The sequence below is a fragment of the Piliocolobus tephrosceles genome, chromosome 3 (assembly GCF_002776525.5).
Source record: "Piliocolobus tephrosceles isolate RC106 chromosome 3, ASM277652v3, whole genome shotgun sequence".
NCBI classification, from domain to species: domain Eukaryota; kingdom Metazoa; phylum Chordata; class Mammalia; order Primates; family Cercopithecidae; genus Piliocolobus; species Piliocolobus tephrosceles.
Genome location: NC_045436.1, coordinates 89319827 through 89345619, shown reverse-complemented (window position 1 = coordinate 89345619; position 25793 = coordinate 89319827). Strand labels below are relative to the sequence as shown.

The 25793-nt window shown below is 39.0% G+C and overlaps 1 protein-coding gene across 5 annotated transcripts in view; it reads right to left on the bottom strand.

Moving 5' to 3' along the window:
- SEC24B (SEC24 homolog B, COPII coat complex component) overlaps positions 1-25793 on the bottom strand; it is a 114067-nt gene that overhangs the window by 84296 nt on the left and 3978 nt on the right. For 4 of the 5 annotated variants that reach the window (XM_023219917.3, XM_023219918.3, XM_023219919.3 and 1 more), the window contains exon 2: positions 875-1618. The exons of the other annotated variant lie outside the window; for it this stretch is intronic. In XM_023219917.3, coding sequence (XP_023075685.2) covers positions 875-1618 — 744 coding nt within the window. The remainder of the gene's footprint in view (positions 1-874; positions 1619-25793) is intronic. 5 annotated transcript variants of the gene reach the window in all.

Genomic DNA, 25793 nt, shown 5'->3' with positions numbered 1-25793 from the left:
GGATTATAAATTATGCTACTACAAAGACACATGCACACGTATGTTTAATGCGGCACTATTCACAATAGCAAAGACTTGGAATCAACCCAAATGTCCATCAGTGACAGACTGGATTAAGAAAATGTGGCACATATACACCATGGAATACTATGCAGCCATAAAAAAGGATGAGTTTGCGTCCTTTGTAGGGACATGGATGCAGCTGGAAACCATCATTCTTAGCAAACTGTCACAAGAAGAGAAAACCAAACACCGCATGTTCTCACTCATAGGTGGGAACTGAACAATGAGCTCACTTGGACTCGGGAAGGGGAACATCACACACTGGGGCCTATCATGGGGAGGGGGGAGGGATTGCATTGGGGAGTTATACCTGATATAAATGATGAATTGATGGGTGCTGACGAGTTGATGGGTGCTGACGAGTTGATGGGTGCAGCATACCAACATGGCATATGTATACATATGTAACAAACCTGCATGTTATGCACATGTACCCTAGAACTTAAAGTATAATAAACAAAAAAAAAAAAAGAGAAAATAGTGGCCAACATATCCTCAAAACAGACCCTTCCATTTTGCCCTGTATCTAATTCACATTAAAGACAACTATTGCAGATGTATAAAATAGATCAATAAATGCTGACTGATCATGGCAAGGAAACAAACTAGGTAAGACAGATGGTTGGGTGGCTAACTGGGAATGGATGAGAGGAAAGGGTTCAAAGAGGTGCTACAAAAAACCACAATAAATTGAGCAAACTTCCAGTTTTTCTATCAGGCAATATCACCTTTAACCTTCATGTAAATAATAACTTAATTGGGAATGCACTGATTTTCAAACATGTTTTGGTGAACTTTTCATTCAACCTACCAGTAATTGTTGGGTTGTTGTTCGCTACAGCCAGGGATCCTGTGTGGTTTCGGATGAGATTGTCTTGAGTCGATGGAAGGCCTGGAGCTGACCACGTTAGAGTACTGTATCCTGAAAGACTTTGCTGCTGCTGGTGCTGTTGTGATGGTGGAGGTGGAAGTGGCAATGGATGGCTGATAGCTGTATTTTGACCAGAGAATGAATTATCTTTAACTGGCCTAAGAGTTGGAGCACTCTGTGAGGTAAACATTTGCCCATATGTATCACCAGCAGGCAGAGAGGGATATGAAACACTAGGATACGCAGCATTAGAAACAGTTGACATAGCATAATGACCACAAGTAGAGGGAAATCCCTGAGACGCAACAGAAGAGTTGGCAGAATATATGGCTGGACTATTGTAGTGATTCACAAAAGAGGAGTATGGTTGGGAGGCACTCGTATGCAAATGGGATGCTGATGATGCAGCACCTTGGAAAGATCCTAGAGTGGATCCCACAATATGAGGGGCAGGAGGACCCCTGCTGTACATCTGCTGTGCTCCTGGTTGCTGGTTCACTGTGTTAACAGTCACATTTTGTGTTGGTACTGTATAGAGAGCAGAGTAGTAATCACCACACTGAGTATCCAATGGCAATGAGGTCATTTTCCCAGGTCCTTGAGAGTAATGTCCTGAGGGAGCAATATAGTTTTGATGATGCAATCCATATCCAGATAGAACCTGCATTTGATTCTGGGCTGGACCTGAAAAAGAAATGCAAGTATTTACAGGTATTGGTAAACCCATAACTAATTTTTAAAAATAGTCCCCATTTAAATGTTCACCCAATTAACTTTCTTTTCCATAATCTCAACTTATTACAAAAGGTATACACTGTTATAGACCCATTATGGTAGCCAGCCTCCAACATGGCCCCCAGTGATCCCCAATCCTCCTGTTATCCACACCCTTGTGTAGTCCTCCCTCACAATGTACCAGAACTGGCCTGTATGAACAACAGCATATGGCAGAGGTGATGATATGTCACTTCCACGTTAGGTGAGTCTTGAGCTCTGGCTCTTTTTCTCTCAGATACCCGAGTCTGAAAGAAGACAAGCTGCCAAGTCGTGAACAGTCCTATGAAGAAGCCTATGCAAGGAGGAACTTAACTCTCTGGCCAACAGCCAAAGAGAGACTAAGATCTGCCAACAACCACGACTGAGCTTTCAGGCAGATCCTCCAAACTCAGTAGAATCTTGAGATAACTATATAGCCCAGCTAACAGCTTATCTCATGAGACACCCCGAGCCAGAACCACCTAGCTAGGCTGCTCCCAAGTTTATGTTCCTGAGAAACTGTGAAATAAATAGTAGTTGTTTTAAGTTGTTAAGTTTGGGGGGTATTTTGTTATACAGCTATCAGCAAGTAATATACTCAGCCTGGAAGAAGTTTAAACTTTGAGACAGGGTCTCACTCTGATCCCAGGCTAGAGTGTGGTAGCATGATCATGGTTCACTATAGCCTTGTTCTCCTGAGCTCAAGCAATCTTCTCACCTCAGCTGTCCGAATAGCTGGGACCACAGGTGTGTACCATGGTGACCAGCTAATTTTTACTTATTTATTTTTTACAGAGACGGGCTTTCACTATGTTGCCCAGGCTGGTCTCCCATACACCACTGCCCAATTAATGTTTTTAAATTTATTTTTTTGTAGAGACAGGGTCTCATTGTGTGCCCAGGCTGGTCTTAAACTCCTAGACTCAAGTGATTCTCCTCCCTTAACCTCTCAAAATGCTGGGATTATAGGCATGAACCACTGCACAGAGCCAAAAATTTTTTCTCACTTTTTATTTTTCCTAACTATAAAAGCAACAATATACCCACCATAGAAAAAAATTCAAACAATGAAGAGTATAAAGTAAAAATCTCTAATAGCTTATATCCCATTTCCCAGATATAGTTACAGTTAATGATTATGCATCCTTTGTATATCCATGTATCTATGTAATGCATATGTAAGCACGTATATAATTTACTTGATTTTTTAAACACACAAAGGAATCATATTACAGTTCTGCAACTTGCTTTTTACTTAATATATGCTGAATATCCTTCTGTATTAGCATATATAAATCCTCATTATTCTTTTAAAAATGTACATATAGTACTTCGTTGTAGAGATATAACATTATTTACCAAATCTCCATTGATGAATTTCTTGGGGATGAACCAATTTATATTTATGAGGTCAACACTTGTGATGAAGCTATAAGACAAATTTCTAAAAGTCAAACTAGAAGTTCAAAAGGTTTATGTTTTTAAAATTGACATTATTAGCAAATATCTCTTAAAAGGTCTATTGATTTATACCTCCCATCAATAATGCTTCAGATTGCCTTATCATCCCAACACTGACTATATTTTAATCTTTGCCAATCTGAAAAGTGAGAAACACTTTGGTTTACAGTAGTTAACTTTGAATGATGCCGAGACTCTCATTTGGGTGTCTTTCTCTGCTGTTTGCTTTTTCTATAGCATTGTGATTTCCTTAATGATTTCTAACTGTTCTCACACAGTAGTAGAAAATCAGCCTAATGTTATGTGCTGTAAGTATTTCCCCCAGGTTACTGTTATGTTTTGACTTTGTTCATGGTATCTTTTGCTATCGTTTCTTGATTACGTAGTAAAATTCTTTTTTTATGCTTGATGAATTTTTAAATCATACTTAGTACTGGTTTCATTTCAAGATTGTAAAACTATAAGACCATATTTTACTCTAATGTTTTATACCTTCATTTTTATGTATCTTTGATAAGTACAGCATATATTTTATTAATACCAACAAAACATTAATCCTAATGTTAATCTTATTAATACATTAAATATATTATATTATATGCCACTCACTGTTCTAAATGCTTTACATATATTAACTTCTTTAATCTTCTAAAGTACATAGTATTATTATACCCATTTATCAATAAACGAGCCACAAAAGTTAAGATGTTTAACACAGTTACATGCTTAGGAACTAACTAGGCTGGAATTTGAATCAGGCAGTCTGGCTCAAGTTCATGCTGTTAACCAATGATCTGCTGTCCTTTGCTACAAATGGCCAGTTGTCCCAACAACGGAATTCTAGTTTTAGTTCCAATTACTTTTCTTTGGGTTTTGGGCAAATCTTAATTATCTTGGAATCTAGTTTTTCTGTCTTGTGGAAGGAAAGAGATTATCTGTGCCATATCTCAAATGAAAGGATAAGTTAACAGAAAATTGACAAGATGTTTCAGCTCCACTGACACAAGTACACAAAGGAAGTACCACTATACTCCTTGCCCTAATAATGTATTAAAATATTTGTTTATAAAAGAGATAAGAATAAAGTATACATTTTCTAATTGTTTTCCATTTCTTTTAAGTAATGTAATGGAATCTTCATTTCTGGTCATGTAATATATATACTACGGCCAGCATAAAAATAACTTACACAGTCAAGCTATAAGGGAAAAATATCATCTGCATTCCTCCTATAATTCCAAGAAGTATACAGAGAACAAAAATACTGATAACACTATTTTACTAGGTGTATAATTGACTTTTCTTTCAGATTATTTTAGATGGTAATAATTCATCTGAGAGAATTGATTTACTTAAGGAAATAAAGTCTATTAGGAATCTTTCATTAACACGACAAAAGTAAAATGTTGTCCTCCTTTCTCCTATTTAAATATATTAAAAGATGGATTTGCTACCTTTCACTGTAGTCTCAGAAAAGTCTACACTAGTAGAATTTATCAACGAAGAGCCAAGTCAGATTTAGAGAAATGTGTTCAAATTATCTACCCACTCAGTGATTGATTTGGCATATCCATGCTACATGATCTGAAAAGAGAAATCATCATTATGTCCTAACTATTCAAATGTCATTCTTTTAAAAATAACAGGAATGTTCTATCTGCTGAAATTTATCAGAAGTGAGTTGCCCACCAGAATAAGTCTATTTACTTTCTAGCGTATCAAAGAAAGGTACTACTCTGGGAAAACATGGGGGTGGGAATATCTAATATATCTAACTATATGTAGATGCTTACCATTCCATACTTTATATCAAGATCTAAATGTTCCCAATCTATAAAAAAGTATCTGAAAGTAATTAAAGTTAATAAAAAAGATAAATGTACATCATTTTTAACATGTATTCAGTATGTTTAAATTACCGAGATATTTTGCTTTTTTGTACTATTTCTTCAAAAACCATTATGTACTTTACACTTACAGCACTTCTCAATCTGATCAACCATATGTCAAGTACTCAACAGCCATGTATAGCTAGTGGTGACCACACTGGATGGTGAAAGTCTACAGCATATGTCTATGATTCCAGTTGTTTCTGCCTCTCATGATAATTAAATTTTCGGCCCTCAGTGTTTTTCCCCCTATTCTTTTCTCGTGTACCTGCTTCATTTTTTTCCCCATATTTATTTAAGCTCTATGGCTTCCAAATACTGTATTCCAAGAAAGAATTATTTTATTTTTTCTTTTTTTTTTTTTGAGACGGAGTCTCACTCTGTCGCCCAGGCTGGAGTGCAGTGGCGCGATCTCGGCTTACTGCAAGCTCCGCCGCCTCCCAGGTTCACGCCATTCTCCTGACTCAGACTCCCAAGAAGCTGGGACTACAGGCACCCGCCACCATGCCTGGCTAATTTTTTTGTATTTTTAGTAGAGACGAGGTTTCACTGTGTTAGCCAGGATGGTCTCAATCTCCTGACCTCATGATCCGCCTGCCTCGGCCTCCCAAAGTGCTGGGATTACAGGCATGAGCCACTGCACGCGGCCCGAACTATTTTTTCTAAGAGTAGAGCAACACTGTGCATTATGTACATATATACACATAATTATGTTTAACTTATCTGAATACAAAACTCTTGTAGTAATTATTCATCTGTGATCTTTCTTGGGATTCAAAATGATCCTGCAACATATATGAAAAGACTGCTGGTATTTTAATACTTCTAAAATAGACATAAAAGTTGTAGAGGAGAAAAGAAATTTATGTGGAGGAGAAAAGAAATTTGTTACGTCAAATTTCTGAAAAATAACTTCAGAAGTATTTCTCTTATCACAAATGTGATAGTCATTGTAAAAAAAAAAATACAGAAAGTGATCAAATAAAAATCATCTGTAATCTTCCTGAGATAACCTGTTAACATTCTGATGTATATAAACCCAGTATTTCCTTTTGGCATATATATGCATAATTTAGTTAAGCAAAAGTGGGACTATAATGTATCTTTTAAATGATTTATTCATTTAGCATGATTTGAATATCTTTCCATCATTATTTTTAATGTCTGAATAGTACTCCGTTACATGAATTTACTATATTTTAATCAATTTTCTATTTGCCATTTAGGTTTTCTTTTTTTTTTTAACATAAACCACATAATAAACAGATCTGTAGGTAAATTTTTGTGTTCATTCACTTTACTAATAATAACTTCCTACCTGTTGCAATTGTTGGGTCAAGCCCCTAGTTTGCAGTTTAACTGTGCAGAAATGGGAGATGTCAGGATGTCCAGCAAAAACGGAGGTAGAGACCAGAATCAAAGTGGGCCCAGAAGCTAAATTTGGCAGAGACTTCAAAGTCTTTATAAATATATTCCAAAAACGAAAAGAAAATATATTCCAAAAATTGGGGGAAAACATTACCAGCAAATGCACAGACAAGGGATATCAAGAGAAATGAAAACTATTTTTAAAATATTCAAAATAAATAAATATGCTAAATGGTCTCTACAGCATGGCAGAAGACTTAATAAACCTTGATTAAGTTGATCAACCTTGAAGATTGGTCAAGAAAATGATCTCATCTAAGAAACATAGAGAAAAAAAAGACTGAAGAAAAATGAACAAAATTCGAGAGACCTATGGGACAACACAAAGTCTAACACTTGTATAATCAGTAAGCGTGTAGTGGGCTAAAGAGTGGCCCCCTAAAAGATTATGTACACATCCTAATTCCTCCAATCCTGTGAAAATTATATGAAAAACAGTGATTATTGCCTTAAATGATGAAAGACATGCTTAGGTTAAAGATCTTGAGGAGTCTCTCCTGGATTATTTGAGTGGGTTCTAAATGCAATCACATGTATCCTTATAAAATAACATACAGAAGAGAAGATACACACATAAACAGAAGTCAATGCGAAGTTGGAGCACAGAGTGATGTAGCCACAAGCGAAGGAATGCCAATAGTCAAGGACAAGTGGGAAGAGTCAATCAACATATTACTCCCCTAGAAGCCTACAGAGGGAGCATGACTGCTGTGGTTTAAATGTTTGCTCCTCCAAAACTCATGTTGAAATTTCATCGCCATTGTAAGAGGCTGTGCCCTTATGAATGCATTAATGCCACTATCACAGAAGTGAGATTGGTATAAAAGGGCAAGTCTGGTCCCCTTTTCTCTGCCCCCACCTTTGTCCTTCTGCCACGTGATGTTTTCTGCCACGTTATGACACAGCAAGAAGGCCCTAGCCAGATGCTGGTACCTTGCTCTTGGATTTCCCAGCCTCCAGAATTGTGAGAAGTAAATTTTTGTTCATTATAAACTAGCCAGTCTCAGGCATTCTGTCATAGCAGCACAAAATGGACTAAGAAGTAGTCCTGCCAACATCTTAATTTCAGACTTCTGGGCTTCATAACTGCAGAAAAATACATTTATGTTCTTTTAAGCCACCTAGTTTGTGGCCATTTGTTTCAGTAGTCCTAAGACATTAATAAAGATATAGAACAGAAATTCTCAGAGTGTAGCATACAAAATCCTAGCAGTGCCAGAAACTCTTTGAGGAAAATCCATGAGTAAAAACTATTTTCATAATAGTACTAAGATGATATTTGCCTTTTTCACTGTGTTGACAATTATACTAATGATACAAAAGCAATGACGGCTGCAATGTGAACCCTGGGGCACAAACTGAAGCAGTGGCACCAAGCAATACTAGCAGTTACTATATTCTTCACTACCATGCACTCACATATATTTTTAAGCCAGTTTCCTTTAAGAAAGTCTTAAATAAATCAGTAAAAATTAATCTTATTACATTAAAAACAATAGTCTCTGTGAAACATAAAGCACTTTTATTGCACACTGAAATATAAATGTTATCTTCAGGAAAAGTACTTGTTTAACTTAGCTGTGAGTTCTATCATTGAACAAAACTTCAGCAAATAGAATACAACAATACATTAAAAGCAAAATACATCATGACCAAATGGGGTTCATATTAGGAATACAAGGTTGTTTGACCATTTGAAATACATTCAATGTGATTCAACATATTAACAAACTTAAGAAAATGCCATATAATCGTATCAATAGATACAGAAAATGCATTAGATAAAACTTGGCATCCATTCATGATAAAAACTCTCAATAAACTAGGAAGAGAAAGAAACTTTCTTAACCTGATAAGCACCATCTACTAAAAACCTATAGCAAACCATACTTAATGGTAAGGAACAGACAGACTGCTTTTATCCTAATGTCAATTACATGCAAGGCAAGATGTCCTCTCTCATCACTCCTATTCAATAATGTACAAGATGTAAGTCCCTTCAGTGAGGCAAGAAAAATAAATAAATAGTAGATAGACTGGAAAGGAGTTAAAAAAAAAAAAAAAAAAAAAAAACTGTCTTTATTTGCAGAATGACATGACTGTCTAGGTAGAAAATCTCAAAAAAATCTTCCAAAAAATGCCTGGAACTAGTAAGTGAGTTTATCGAGGTCACAGAATATAACAATATATAAGAATCAATTACATCTCTAAAGATCAGTTATAAACAAGGGGAATTAAGATTTTAAAAAGCAATATCATTTATAATAGCACAAAAAAGAAGTACTTAGATATCTAAGTTTAATGAAATATGTTCAGAACCTATATAAAGAAAACTACAAAACACTAATGAAAGGAATCAAGGATTTAAAGAAATGGAACGACATACCGTGTTCATGGATTAGAAGACTTGATATTATGATGTAACTTATCTCAGTTTTGATCTTTAGATTCAGTGAAATCATAATAAACAACACCAGCAGGCTTTTTTTTGTAGGTATCAACAAGCTGATTCTAAAATTTCTATGGAAATGCAAAGTTACTAAAAACAAACAAAAACTGAAAAGGAACAAAGCTGGAAGACTCACATTACCCAATTTTAAGCTGTACTTTATAGGTTACAACAATTTAAAAAGTGTGGTATTGGTGAAAGGACAGATAGAATGCAACATAGTCTAGAAACAGACCCACAAAAATACAGTCAACTGATTATTGACAAAGGTGCCAAGGCAATGCAATTGAGGAAAGATAGTTCTTTCAACAAATGGTGCTGGAATAACTAGATATTCACATGTGAAGAAAAGAAAAGAACCTCAACATATATTAAACAAAAAATTAAGTCAAAATGAATCATAGGCCGGGTGTGGTGGCTCATGCCTGTAATCCCAGCATTTTGGGAGGCCTAGGCGGGCAGATTACCTGAGGTCAGGAGTTGGAGACCAGCCCAGCTAACATGGTGAAACCCCATCTCTACTAAGACTACAAAATTAGCTGGACATGGTGGTACATGCCTGAAATCCCAGCTACTCGGGAGGGCTGAGACAGGAGACTTCACTGAACCTGGGAGGCGGAGGTTGGAGTTAGCCAAGATAGCACTACTGCACACCAGCCTGGGCGACAAAGAGAAACTCCCATCTCAAAAAATAAAATAAAAAATAAAAAGAATCCTAAATCTCATTATAAATTAAACATTTAAGAGAAAATATAGATTTTTGAAGGGAATCTGGGATTGACAATGAATTCTTACTACAGAGGTGAAAGGGGCAGGTCCCCTTGGCCCTCTGAAGATGTGCTGAAAAATCAACTTGCAAAAGGCAGGTTAACAGGAGAAAAGACATACAAATTTATTTAACATGTAATATATGGGGGCTTTCAGAATGAGACCCAAAGATAGAGGAAACTGTCCATTTTTATGCTTAGGTTCAACAAAGTATGGACAGCCATGCAAAGTTTAATTGGATAAAAAGGCTATAATCTAATGTGAACAGACTGAATGGGGAAACCCAGGAAGGCCTATCTGTTTAGTTTCTTCTTGGCCTGAGCGCACATTCTTTCCTCCTGCTTATGGGGCAGGACCCTCTCTGGAATGGGTTTTATGACCTACAGTCAAACAAAGTAGGTGAGATAATTACAGCCAGTTTTTACAGATAGGACAGAGGGAAAGTTAGAGTAATATTTTTAGGTTTTATGGCTTGCTTTGGGGAAAAAAGGTTCCAGTTTCTATGACCTGCTTTGGGGAAGAGGGAATCTGGTTTCTAAGGCTAGCCTCAGGGGAGAACAGGACTGAGAGACAGGCGGCAACAAAAGTCAGAGAAAAACTTTTGCTCCTGAGGCCTTCGTTTTGGAGTTTTGTTCTTTCTTTCTTCTGTTTCTTCTCTCTCTCTCTCTCTCTTCTCTTCTTTCTTGAGAGAGAGTCTTGCTCTGTCACCCAAGCTGGAGTACAGTGGGGCGATCTCAGCTCACCCCAACCTCCACCTGAGGGTTCAAGTGATTCTCCTGCCTTACTTTCCCTAGTAGCTGGGATTACAGGCACCCACGACCACACCTGGCTAATTTTTCCATGTTTAGTAGAGACAGGGTTTCATCATGTTGGCCAGGCTGGTTTTGAACTCCTGGGCTCAGGGAATCCTCCTGCCTCAGCCTCCCAAAGTGCTGGGATTATAGGTGAGAGCCACTGCACCCAGCCTGAGGTTTCGTTTTCTGAGCCTCAACCTCACCTATGATATACTCAGCAACATAAAATATTGATAAAGTTGACTTTACCAAAATGAAAAAAAAAGTATGCGCTGTGAAAGGAGCTAAGGGGGATTAAAGATAGATAAGACACAGTTGGCCAGGTGTGCCTGAGGTCAGGAGTTCGAGACCAGCCTGGACAACATGGAGAAACCCTGTCTCTACTAAAAATACAAAAATTAACTGGGTGTGGTGGCGCATGCCTGTAATCCCAGCTATTCCAAAGGCTGAGGCAGGAGAATCACTTGAACCCAGGAGGCGGAGGCTGCAGTGAGCTGAGATCACGCCATTGCACTCCAGCCTGGGGGATAAGAGCGAAACTCCGTTAAAATAAAATAAAAAGACACAGTCATGAAAACGTTTAGGAAAATTAAAAGAATAACACAGAAAGAAAATGTTTGCAAATCCGACACTTAATAAAAAACTTGTACCCAGAATACACTAAGAACTCTTAAAACTCAACTACTAAAAAAAATAGACAACCCAACCAAAAATCGGTAAAAGATCTGAAAAGATAATCACCAAAAAAGATATAAGAATGTAAAATATACACGAGAAGATGCTTATCATTAGTTATTAGGAAAATACAAATTAAATTACAACAAGACACTATCAAAAACCGAAAATATCAAATGCTGGCAAAGATGTGGTGCAAGAGAAAACATTCACTCATTGTTGGAGGGAATACACACTGGTAGAGCCACCCTGAAAAATAATTTTGCAATTTGTTATAAACTTAAGTATATATTTACTACGTGACCCAACAGTCCCACTCTAGTTATTTACCTAAGTGAGCTGCAAACTTGCGTCCACACAAAAGCCAGTACGTGAATGTTTATGGTAACTTTTTTTATAACTATCCAACACTGGAAACAACCAAGATGTCTGATAACAGAGGAAGGGACAAATAATCATGGTACACACATACAACAGACTACTACTTAGCAATAACAAGGAACAGAATATCAATTTGTACAGCAGCATGGATGAATGTAGCTAAGCGAAAGGAGCCAGACCCAAGGGGCTACATATTACATGGTTCCGTTTATATGACATTCAGAATAACAAGGATAGAGAGCAGAGCAATGGCTGCCAGGGGCTGGTGAGAGGCACTGACTACAAGAACTTTTTTTTTTCATGGTGATGGAACTGTTTCAGATGGCACTGCACTGGCATAATACATACATGATTACACGTGTTTATCTAAACCTATAGAGCTGTACTCTACAAAGAGTGAAAGGAAATATACTATAGGTAAATTTTCTTTAAAAAATCAACCAGGATGTCAAGAAAACCTAGGCTAGAATACAGACTGTGACAGATCAGTCTAATTGTATTACAAATGTATGATAACCTAACTGAATGATGTTTAGGTAATACAGATACAGATAGACAGACACAAAAATAATTATAGATGGGTTAGCATATACATATACATACTCACATTTCCTAGCTCTGTCCACTTTCAGAGCCTGAAGCAGTGACACCACCGTAGTAATAAGCATATCCAACACCTAGTTCTTGGTTTCTAAATATTATCCTCCAATAAAAGAAACCAGAGTCCCTTGGACATAGGGTTGATTTTGATACTGGGATAAGGCAAGTACAAGAGAGAGTAACTTGTAGTGTCAGAAAGTAAGGAAGTGCCCAAACAACAAAAGGATTGGGGGAAAGGGATACAGAAGCCAATCTGAAAGAGCTCCCAATGGCCACAGCTGGAATAATCTGAGCAACAAAAGTAAGTATCAATAGTATTGGCACTTTGGGAGTCAAGGTAGGAGGATTGCTTGAGGGCAGGAGTTTTGAGACCAGCCTGGGCAACACAGCAAGACTCTGTCTCTTTAAAAAAAAAAGAAAAAAGAAAAAATTAGCTAGGCAGATGGCATCAGCTACTTGAGAGGATTGCTTAAGCCCAGCAGGTTAGGGCTGCAGCAAGCCATAACTGTATCACTGCACTCCAGCCTAGACAATGGAGCAAGACCCTGTCTCCCTCTCTACATACAGCATTGGATTATACCCCAAAGAATAAAGTAAATATTTTTGAGTTTATAATAACATACACAAATGACTGAATAAATTTTAAAATGGGATTAAACGAAATCTCCGTTATAAGAAACAGGGAAAGAGAAAATTACCATTAGAAATCCATAGTAGCTGGTGCTGTGGCAAATATCTGTAGTCTCAGCTACTGCAAAGGCTGAAGAGACAGGATCCCTTAAGTCCAGGAGTTCTGGGCTGTCATGTGTTATGCTGATTGGGCATCTACACTAAGTTTGACATCAATATGGTAACCTCCCAGGAGCAGGGGACCACCAGGTTGCCTAAGGAGGGGTGAACTGGCAGAAGTAGGAAATTAAGGATATCAAAAATCCCATGCTGATCAGTAGTGGGACTACAACTGTGAATAGCCACCGTACTCCAGCCTGAACAAGAGGAAGACTCTGGCTCTTTAAAAAAAAAAAAAAAAAAAAATTTGCACAGTAATAATTGAGGCAGGTGAGAGTAAGCAAAATTCATGAGTGAAATGCTAAAATGAGTAATTTTTTTTTTTTTTTTGAGACGAGTCTCACTCTGTCACCCGGGTTGGAATGCAGTGGCGCAATATTGGCTCTCTGAAACCTCTGCCCCCCAGGGTTCAAGCGATTCTCCTGCCTCAGCCTCCCAAGTAGCTGGGATTACAGGTGCCTGCCACCATGTCCAGTTAATTTTTGTATTTTTAGTAGAGATGGGGTTTCACCATCCTGGCCAGGCTGGTCTTGAACTTCTGCCCTGGTGATCCACCCGCCTTGGCCTCCCAAAGTGCTGGGATTATAGGTGTGAGCCACTGCACCCAGCTGTGAGTGAAATTTTGAGAAGAAACAGAATGGTAGACTAACTTCAAAGTATCTCCCAAAGAATATTTATTAATTACTGTGGTGATCTGAACATAAGCCCACAAATCATTTGGTACACCTCATTGCAGGAGGCAGAGTTTAATTCCCTTTTTTTCCTACATTTTAAAGAGACAAGGTCTTGCTCTGTCACCCAGTCTGGACTACAAAGGTGTGATCACAGCTCACTGTAACCTTGAAGCCCTGGACTCAAGTGAACCTCCCATCTCAGCCTCCAGAGTAGGTGGGACTACAGGCAAGTGCAACCACACCCTGGTAATAACTTTACTTTGTTTGTAGAAATAAGGTCTATGTTAGCCAGGCTGGTCTCAAACTCCTGGCCTCAAGTAATCTTCCTGCTTCAGCCTCCCAAAGTGCTGAGATTACAGGTGTGAGCCACTGCATCCAGTTTCTCTTTCTTTTGAAAGTAGGCTAGAGTTAAGTGAATCACTCCTAATAAACAGACCATGAAAAGGAAAAAATAACTTTACAGAGGAAGAACCTCATAGACAACCCTCTATTATAGACTCAATGTTTATGTCCCCCAAAACTATGCTGAGGCTGAATTTGATGGTGTTAGGAGGTGGGGCCTTTGGGAAGTAAACAGGTTTACATTAGGTCATGAAGGCAGGACCACCATGAGAGAAGAAGTGCCCTTATAAAAAGAAGAGAGATATCTCTCTATGTGCACATACCAAGAAAAGGCCATGTGAGCACACTGTGACAAGGTGGATAGAGGGCCCTCACTAGAATATGACCATACTGACACTCTGATCTCAAACTTCCAGCCTCCAGAACTGTTGTAAAAATAAATGTCTGGGCACAGTGGCTCATGCCTGTAATCCCAGCAACTTGGGAGGCCAAGGCAGGCAGATTGCTTGGGTCCAGGAGTTCAAGACTAGCTTGGGCAACATGGTGAAACCCTGTCTCTACAAAAAAAAATAAAAATAAAAAAATTAGCCAGGCATGGTGGCACATGCCTGTAGTCCCAGCTACTTGGGAGGCTGAGGTGGGAGGATTGTTTGAGCCTGGGAGGTCAAGGCTTCAGTGAACCATGATTGAGCCACTATATTCCAACCCAGGTGACAGTGAGACACTGCCTCAAAGAAAGAAAAGAAATATCTGTTGTTTAAGCCTCAGTCAATGGCATTTCAATACAGCAGCCTGAGCTAAGACAACCCTCTTAACCAAGTCAAGTGCCCAAGGTTAACATGATCAGAAATAAAACAAGCTAGTACCATGCAAACCCTGAAATGACTCAGTAAGAAGCGTACTTCACCACTGTGCTATTCTTATGAAAAATTCATACACACAATCTAATAATGAGAAAGCATCAGCAAACTCAAAGTGAGGAACTGTCTACAAAATACCTAATCAGTACTCTTCAAAAGCGAGGAAGTCATTAAAAAAAAAAAAAAAAAAAGACAAGACTAAGAAACTGTCAGACTACAGGCTAAGGAGACATGACAACTAAATACAACATGATATTCTGAATTAAATCCTGAAACAGAAAAAAAGACATTCATGTAAAAACTGGTGAAACATCAATACAATTTGTAATTTTATTTCACCAATGTTAATTTCCTGATTTTGATAAATGTACCAAAGTTTTGGAAGATGGGCTGGGCACAGTGGCTCATACCTGTAAATCCCAGCACTTTGGGAGGCTGAGGTGGGCAGGTCAGGAATTCAAGAACAGCCTGGCCAACATGGCGAAACCCCATCTCTACTAAAAATACAAAAACACAAAAATTAGCCAGGCATGGTGGCAAGTGCCTGTAGTCTCCGCTACTCGGGAGGCTGAGGCAGGAGAATCGCTTGAATCTGGGAGGCCGAGGTTGTAGTGAGCAGAGATCACATCACTGCACTCCAGCCTGGGCAACAGAGCGAGACTCTGTCTCAAAAAAAAAAAGTCTCATAAGTAATTGTTAGAGGAAGCTGACTGAAGGTAGTACTGCACTTTCTGTACTATCTTTGCAACACTTCTGTAAGTCTAAAATTATTGCAAAATAAAGTTTTTAATATATCAGTAGAAAAAGATGCTGGAAATGACCTATTAAATTGTATGACACACCAAACATAGCCAGAGTGATTTACCTAAAAACCAGATCTGATATTGTTACTCCCTGGTTTGATGCCTTCTAATGGTTTCTCTTGCCACACACACACACAAAAAATTCAAATTATTTAACATGACCAATAAAACATACGTCCATATCCTAATCTCTGAACTTGTGAATATGTTAGATTACCTGGCAAAGGGGAACTAAGGTTGCACATGGTATTAAGAATGTTAATCAGCTGACCTTGAAACAGATTCTTGATTACCCAGGTGAGACCAATATAATCACAAGCATCCTTAAGAGCAGAACAGGAGGAGTAGAAGAGTCAGAGGGAGATGTGACTATAGAAGAATTCTCAAGAGAGATGCAATGTGGCTGGCTTTGAACATGGAGAAAGTGGGCCATGAGCCAAGGAATGTAGGCAGCATCTAGAAGCTATTTGACAAAGGCAAGAAATTAATTCTCCCTTAGATTCTCTAGAAGAGAATGCAGCCCTGTAGATGCCTTGATTTTAACTCAGGTGGACTTCTAACCTATAGGCGATAAATCCATGTTGTTTGAAGCCACCAATTTGTGGTCATCTGTTACAGCAGTAAATAGAAAACAATGAGAAGACTCTCCATAATCTGACCCCTGCTTATCACTCCTGCTTTATCACTCACCACCTCTTCATACAATAATTTTAAAGAGGTATGCCTTATTATACTAGTACACTGCAAGTCTTCCACATGCCTCTGCCAACATTTGATCAATAAATAAAATTTAATTTTGCTACACTTAAGATACTTACTGATATGGTGAAGTCAAATAGAATGCTGAGCTGGTGGGAAAAAATACTGTTTGCCACAAAAAAGCAAAGAAGCCACAGAAGAACGTCAAGTAAGATTGTATACTTGAGTTTTGCCTCAAGAGGCCCTAAAAGAGGTTCATCAAGGCAGAAGACAGTTTTATTTTAAGCTGTCTTATAGAGGCTTCTGAAGGGGATCAAGTGAGTATGTGATACTTTTTTTGAAACTTTTATTTTAATACAAGTGTTCAAAGCGTAATTCCTTTAAGAACGCCACCTTGGCCGGGCACGGTGGCTCAAGCCTGTAATCCCAGCACTTTGGGAGGCCGAGACGGGTGGATTACGAGGTCAGGAGATCGAGACCATCCTGGCTAACCCGGTGAAACCCCGTCTCTACTAAAAAATACAAAAAACTAGCCAGGCGAGGTGGCGGGTGCCTGTAGTCCCAGCTACTCGGGAGGCTGAGGCAGGAGAATGGCGTAAACCCGGGAGACGGAGCTTGCAGTGAGCTGAGATCTGGCCACTGCACTCCAGCCTGGGCGACAGAGTGAGACTCGGTCTCAAAAAAAAAAAAAAAAAAAAAAAGAACGCCACCAAATTTTAGCACTAAAGTAGCCATGAGTATGAAAAGGCTGAGAATCACTGTTCTGCACATATCCTTATCATGCTAAATTTTTTTCAAGCCATGCTTCCTCACCTCTCAATCTTCAGATAGGCTTTTCACTCTACATGGAACCTTCCAAAACACTCTCTTCTGTTTCACCTGACCAATTCTTAACTTATTCTTTAGATCTCAGCTCAGCTCTTCCTCCAGGAGAACATTCTCTAATCCTACAAGTGAATGCATGCCATTACATAATATTGCTTCCACTTCACATTTCTTTCGCTGCTGGCTCTGACTTGTCCCTGTGTCTCTCTAATAAGAACCACTGTGATTATACCAGGCCTACCAAGTTCCAGGAAAACCCCATCTCAAGATCCTTAACTTAATCACAGCTGCAAAGGTTTCAGGGATTAGGACATGGACATAGCTGGGGGACCCATTATTCAGCCTACCACATCAGGTATCAATGGCAGCTTTTCATACAACTATATTACGACTTGACTTTATGGAAAGCAAGCTTAGAATTCCACTGATTCAAAAATGCACCCCAATTTCAGAGGTAAAAAATGTGAAAAAAAAAAAGGATTTTTAGAATAAATTAATTTGATTATTACACCAAATTGCCCAATACAATGCCTTACAAATAAGCATCAAATAATCATCGAAAAACTAAACAATGGGCTGGGTGTGGTGGCTCATGCCTGCGATCACAGCACTTTGGGAGGCTGAGGCAGGGGGACTACTTGAGTCCAGGAGCTTGAGTCCAGGAGTTTGAGACCAGCCCAGGCAACATAGTGAGACTTCATCTTTACAAAAATGAAATTAAAAATTACACAGGTGTGGTGGTTTGTGCCTGTAGTCCCAGGTACTCGGGAGGCTGAGGTGCTAGGCTTGCTTCAGCCCAGGAGGTCGAGGCTGCACTGAGCCAAGATTGTACCACTGCACTCCAGCCTGGGTGACAGAGTGAGATCCTGTCTCAAAAAAATAAATAAAATAAAATAATAAAAATAACAGGCTGGGCGCAGTGGCTCATGCCTGTAATCCCAGCACTTTGGGAGGCTGAGACAGGTAAATCACGAGGTCAGGAGATCGAGACCATACTGGCTAACATGTGAAACGCCATCTCTACTAAAAATCAAAAAAAAAAAAAAAAATTAGCTGGACATGGTGGCGGGCGCCTGTTCTCCCAGCTACTCGGGAGGCTGAGTCAGGAGAACGGCATGAACCCAGGTGATGGAGCTTGCAGTGAGCCAAGACTGTGCCACTGCACTCCAGCCTGGGCAACAGAGCAAGACTCTGTCTCAAAAGAAAAACAAACAAACAAACAAAACAAAACAAACTAAAAAATGGTCGGATGTGCTTGTAATCCCAGCACTTTGGGAGGCTGAGGCAGTAGACTGCTTGAGTCCAGTTCAAGACCAGCCTGGACAACAGACCAAAACTCCATCTCTACAAAAATTACATAAAATTAGGCAGATGTAGTGGTGCACACCTGTAGTCCCAGCTACTCAAGAGGCTGAGGTGGATCACCTGACCCCAGGAGATCGAGGTTGCAGTGAGCAGTGATCGCGCCACTATACTCCAGCTTGGGTGACACAGTAAGACCCTGTGTCAAAATAACAAACTTAAAAAATTCAGTTTTTATATAATCTCTGAAAGAATTTTATATTCTTAGCTTCAAGTGAACTATGTCAAATAAAAGAGGGAAACAGATGATTCTAACACATTATCTACTCACTGGTACTCAATGAAGATCTGTATCTGAATCTGAATGAAGAAATAAAAGATTTTTAACAAATGGTCTATAATCTTTTCAATGGAGCTGCTCAGCTGGTCAGCCTGACTGATACTATCAGGTACCAGCAAGATACAGCCTATGATTTTCTATAAGCATATGTATGCCCTCCTGAGCAAGACTGAATTATCACAACATCTACCCCCAGCACGTATCTGTCTCAGTAGCATAATCTCCTTTCAGACACTAGATTCTCACAAAAGGAAAACTGATTATCTTCCTGCTTTAAACAAACTTAACATGAAAATTAAAATTTATAAAACAAATATTTCATGCAAGTCTAGTCCCTGTACCAAAAACAAACAAACAAACAAACAAAAAAAAACCACAGGATCTCTTTAGGGCATATGAAATAGGATTTGGTTTGAAAAAATTCCCTAAATGACTTCCCTTTACTCCACTTTTACTTCCCTCTAATTCATTACTAACACTACCAGAGTACTTTTTAACATTCCTTACCATACAATCTTTAGTGGCTCTTGATCCAAATGAAGTCTAAACTTCTTAGGACAATTTCCAGGAACCTCCATTAACAGCCCCAACATAATTGTAAAAGCTATTCTTTTTTTTTTTTCTGAGACAGAGTTTAGCGCTTGTTGCCCAGACTGGAGTGCAATGGTGCGATTGCAGTTCACTGCAACCTCCGCCTCCCAGGTTCCAATGATTCTCCTGCCTCAGCCTCGGAAGTAGCTGGGATTACAGGCACTCGCCACTACACCCAGCTAGTTTTTTATTTTTAGTAGAGATGGGTTTTTTACCATGTTGGCTAGGCTGGTCTCCAACTCCTGACCTCAGGTGATCCACCCACCTCAGCCTCCCAAAGTGCTGGGATTACAGGCATGAGCCATCATACCGGGCCAGACTATTCTTTCATTACTCTCTCTCCCTTGTACCCCTGCACTGCTCAGAGTACATTTTTTAAATTCGTTACCTTTGATTCATGCATTTTTACCTGACAATTCAAAATGTGTCCGCCATTTTAGATAGAGCTGAAGTTCTATCTAACTTCTTCTGTTAAGATTCCCTATTACTTTAACCAAAAAGAATTGTTTCCTCTTCAGAACTCTGGGCACCCTTCTCACAGACCTTATGAAGGAAAGAGATGTTCAGTGCTAACAGTCCTTTCCTCTTTACTGAGGGGTAGAGAACTCCTGGAGTGCAGAGAACATTCACATTTGTATGCCCAGAGTATTAGCACAAAATGTTATGTAAAGACGAGCTAAATAAATATTTGCTAGAAATTGTGAATTAAATTTATAGGCCAGGCTTGGTGGCTCATGCCTGTAATCCCAGCACTCTGGGAGACAGAGGCTGGAGGGTCACTTAGAGCCCAGGAGTTCGAGACCATCCCAGGCAACACAGTGAGATCTCGTCTCTAAAATAAAAGTTATACATAACTGTCAGGATTACATATGCATTGCATAAAATAAGGTTCAGGTGTTTAAGATCAAAATTGATGGTAAATGAGATAATCGCAGAGACAAAGTTCTTAAAAGAGAGGGAACAGAATTCTGTACCCAAATAATCTGAATTTGTCTCAGATAAGGCAAGAATAATAATATGCAGGAAGACTGATAGATTTGGTGGCAGAAAATTAATACTTTACCTTCAGATTGTCAGATTGCTTTCAATTTCTTAGTAAAATAAGTAAGGTCATCATTGGAAAGGGAGGCAGAGAGGGAGGATACTGAGAATTTGAGTGAAAAGGGGAAAAATGTGACACTGGGAATAGAGCAGGAAAATACCACAGGACTAACTGGTACTAAAGGCTCGCTTAAGAGATATTATCATAAATATAAAGTTAAGGAAACTTCAAGGAAAATAAAGCATCAAAATAGGATTACTCCAACATTACAAAACAGCCATTTTATAGGAAAAAAACATTTGACATAAAAAGGTTGCCAACCCTAATATAAATGTGCAAAATTGATAAATGAGTAATATAAACATACAGGAAAACACAAAAATAAAGCAAGTTACCTGAGTAAGATTGTAACAGTCACAATTTCCACCATACAACAATTATTGTTTAAAAAGAAAAAAATGAAGAGAGAAAATAAAAACCATGTCTCTAATTTGACTACTCCTAAGATTTCCATAATAGCATGATCATTCGCCCTCCCTGACACATTTTAATATTAAAAATATTTGTTTCATGAACATTTTCCTGAATTGAATTCCAACTTTTTTTTTTTCAGTCGAATCAAAGTCAGATTTCACTTTCCATTATCTGAACACAAACATCAAGGTCAGCAAAGTACAAGCTCCTCTATCCTACTAAGATAAATTCATACTAACTTTGAGGTAGAATCACATCGAAGAATTTAATCACTGAATTCATTCATCACTTAATTACAAAGAAATAGGCCAATATTCAGTCAGTATGCACCCAGGTATGCATTTTAACAATTATCTTTGTTAAAATATTAAAAAAGCTCTGAATCAGTTGGTAATGAGTCATAGCAGTGGTCCTATTCCCCTGCTTTACCCCACCGTGCTAGCCCAAACCTTCTCATAATCCGGCAGCTGAAGGACTAATGCCTGGCACAGCTGGAAGCTTATAGGATCCTGCTCTGGTATGAAGGATGGTATCCATTTAGCGGTCAGTATACGCAGTACTGATTACTGAATATTTTAATATACTCTCCCTGCCAATAAGGTATCACTAGCAATGCCAAAATACAGATTTTTAATGAGCATAAAAATGTGCACACTTGCATACCCACACACCCCTAAGGAAACAGGCAATTAGAAACCTTGGTGATTTCAAAAATGAGGAGTCTCAGATTACATCTGGATATCCTAGATTATTATAATGCAAAGCTAACAATTATAGAGCTTCCCAAGCTCTGAGAGAAATGTTTTCTTGTATTCTTTCTCTCCTACATTCCATAAACTGCAAATACACCTGAGGATGAAGGTAACTGTTCCAGTCACTGCTGGCGGAGACAGCCTACAGACACAGGCTATGTAAACAACTGGATTAAATCTCACTGCATTAAGTATAGGTTATTCCTGCTACAACATCATTTATACTTCTTGGATACCATGACAATGAGTGCTATGAGTGAGGCGCCAAAAGAAAACCATGGCCACACACGGTGGCTCACGCCTGTAATCCCAGCCCTCTGGGAGGCTGAGGTGGGAGAATCACTTGAGCCTGGGCAACATGGTGAAACTCCGTCTCTACAAAAAATACAAAAATTAGCTGGGCATAGTGGCATGCCCCTGTAGTCCTAGCTACTCAGGAGGCTGAAGTGAGAGAATCACCTTAACCCGGGGAGGTCAAGACTGCAGTGAGCTGTGATCATATCACTGCACTCCAGCCTGGGTGACAAAGTGAGGCCCTGTCTCAAAACAAAAGAAAGAAAAGAAAACTAATACTGGCTCAGAATCTACTACATGCCAGATACCTTGCTTTTCTACGTATAATCTGATATGCTTCTCAAACAATTCTGTGAAGTATCACTATCATCTTTTATATGCAAATAAACAGGGCCATGAAAGCTCACTAATTCATATGAATTCAAATCATTGGTAAGTAGTAAAGAAGCCAGGCATTGCCGGTTCCAAAGCCGGGCTTATAGCACATTTCACAATACCCATTAATCAGAAATCCTAAGGTTAAACAAGTTAAGACTTGGCCACAGGCTAGGCAAGACATGATTTTTACCACTCCCTCTCAATACTTCATCCTGCTTTTCCTCAGTTCCTGTTACAAATGACTTTTGGCACACAATTTTAGAAAACTTAAAACCCATTAAAGTTACCTTTCCATAAGCAAACTAGCTAAGGTAGATGGCCTATTACCAGAAACCTTCCAAGAATACATTTGTGGACGTAAGGGATGGAGGACTGGAAAGCAGAAAAAATAAAGATAAGACTAAAATAGTGATTGAGCCTTAAATACAAAAAAGGGGAGAGGGAGCTGGCACACAGACTCCTGTCAGTGGCCAGTCTTCAAAAGCAGCAATGAATAGGAAGCTAAGTTCACTTAATTGAGTGCCTATTACAAGCTGCTACTACTGGGCATATGATGAACAAAACCCATATGGTTTCTGCTACCTGAAGAATTTATAAAATGGTGTTCTGAAGAAAATGGAAGAGAGGGACTCTAATTGCTAAGCCCCTTCTAGGGCTAAGTACTTTAAAAATAGTACCTCATTTAATGTAATTCTCTCAACAACTCTGTAAGAAAGGTATCATTACACCCTGAAGCATGTTAAGTAAGTTTCTCCACAAAAATTTGGGCTGTACCTTTTCACTAGTCCACACCTTCTGGACAAATCTGAGTATGCTTAGCCTATTGAAAATAGTGGCTTCTCCAGAGATGAAAATATATAACATGATCTTTTCTAACAATGCTGACAATGAAGAGGCCTCATTTCTAGGAAAGAAAATTATCTATTTTAATACCTTTAGCATAAAATACTTCAGGGATTACACATGAATTGGAAAGATAAAGTAACATGAAATAGTAGTGGTGGCAATGAATATGGTTTACAAAATTAATTACTGCTACAATCCCAGAAACCTGGGGGGAGGGGGAGTAAAAAGACACTGCAAACAACTAAAGCAATATATATAGCAATTAAAAATAAAAACTAAACCCAGATATAAGACACTTGCTTACATATGGAGTGAATACTTTAAGATTTTTTTTTTTGAGACAAAGTCTCGCTCTTGTGCCCCGGGCTGGAGTGTGACGGCATGATCTCGGCTCATCACAACCTCCGCCTCCCGGGTTCAAGCGATTCTCCTGCTTCAGCCTCCCAAGTAGCTGGGATTACAGGCGCATGCCACCATGCCCGGCTAATTTTTGTATTTTTAGTAGAGACAGGGTTTCATCATGTTGGCCAGGCTGGTCTCGAACTCCCAACCTCAGGTGATCTGCCCGCCTCAGCCGCCCAAAGTGCTGGGATTAAAAGGCAAGAGCCACCACGCCCAGCCTACTTTAAGATCTTTGAGATATCTATTAATCAGCTTAGAGCTTGGCGGGGTGACTCACGCCTGTAATCCCAGTACTTTGGGAGGCTGAGGTGGGTGGATTACCTGAGGTTGGTAGTTTCAGACCAGCCTGACCAACATGGAGAAACCCTGTCTCTACTAAAAATACAAAATTAGCCAGGCATGGTGGCGCATGCCTGTAATCCTAGCTACTTGGGAGGCTGAGGCAGGAGAATCCCTTGAACCCCGGAGGCAGAGGTTGTGGCCTGCTGAGATTGCGCCATTGCACTCCAGCCTGGTCAACAAGACTGAAACCCAGTCTAAAAAAAAAAAAAAAAAAAAAAATCAGCTTAGAAGGAAATTATGTATTCAGACACAGTTACTTTAATACCATAGGGGTATATTCATGAGAGGACCTGATGCTTCCGGTTAGCTATAAATGAAGATGAGAAACCTGAGACACTGATGTGGCTCTGATCAAAAGTAACTTATTTGAGATACACTAGGGAGAATTTACATCATTTTAAATGTTGCATGTGCCCTCAAAGTTTAAGGGTTTCCTGTGACTGACCCGATAGTACTGCTGTACGAACGTTTATTTACATCTTTCATAGTGAATTCTAGTAATTCCCATTACTATCTCATCTTCCTTGCATTATTGACAATTAAAGTGATAAAACTGTAGTTTCATTCTGGAAAAGGGCATATGGAAGGATTAAAATATGCTTTCATTTGAAAATGAGCACCATTTGCTTCCTAAAAGTAAAATTAAAAACCAGCAGCTTATTACTAAATCTGACTGCCCCCCGCCCCCGACCTCCCAACAAGATCATTACCAGGGTATTATTTTAGTCAGTCTTCCTATGTTTGAGGACTCAGCTTTGGAAGGAATCCCAAAAGGCAAAGTAAAAGGTAAGAAATATTCAATTAATGCTTGGTATGGAAATACAAATAGTTCTAAAAATCCATATATTGCGCAATGAAAAATGAAGGATAGAAATACAACACCAGGGAAGGAAGTTTAAGAGAAAGATTTAACAGACTCAATCAAGTCAAGCTGTATCTTCGAATAAGCAGAGGAAACATGCTAGCAGTTACACCTAGAAAACAAGTAAAAGTGATCATGAAGACTCAGTTTTCTGCCTCTCTATTCCTTACTCTTCTCAAACATCAAAGTTTCTAAAAAGAATTTTCTTAGAGTCTGTTACTAGAAAGAAATCTTTAGGCTGGGCACGGTGGCTCATGCCTGTAATCCCAGTACTTTGGAAGGTCCAGATGGGAGGATCACTTGAAGCCAGGAGTTTGAGATCAGTCTCCACAATGTTTTTTTGAAAGTTAGCTGTGTATGGTGGCATACACCTATAGTCCCAGCTACTCAGGAGGCCGTGGTGGGAAGACAGATTGAGCCCAGGAGTTCAAGGGTGCAGTGAGCTATGATGCCAACACTGTACTCAAGCCTGGGTGACAGAGTGAGATTCTGTCTCTAAAACAAATAAATAAAAATTTTAAAAAAGAGACCTGGAGTTGGAATTAGAAGAAACAAACTAGACTTCATTTAATACACGTCTAATGAATATCTGTAACTTGCCTATACTGTTATAGGTTCTCATTATACAACGTGAACAAGAGACAGAAAAAACTGCTACCCTCACAAAGCTTTCACAGAATTGGTAGAAAATGTACCTACTTAACCTTTCTGAATCTTCATTTCATCTGTAAAATTAGGGAACTGAACTCTGTGTTTTTCAAACTGTGCTTAAAAACAACTGAACCTCTACTTCTATTTTAACCACAACCACTTTGCTTTTTTCTGATTTCTCTATCAGGGATCTATATACAGCGCCCTTTGGAAAAACAAATCCTTTAAAAAAAAAATTTGTGGGCCAGGCTCGGAGGCTCACGTCTGTAATCGAGCACTTTGGGAGGCCGAGGCGGGTGGATCGTGAGGTCAGGAGATGGAGACCATCCTGGTCAACATGGTGAAACTCCATCTCTACTAAAACTACAAAAATTAGCCAGGAGTGGTGGC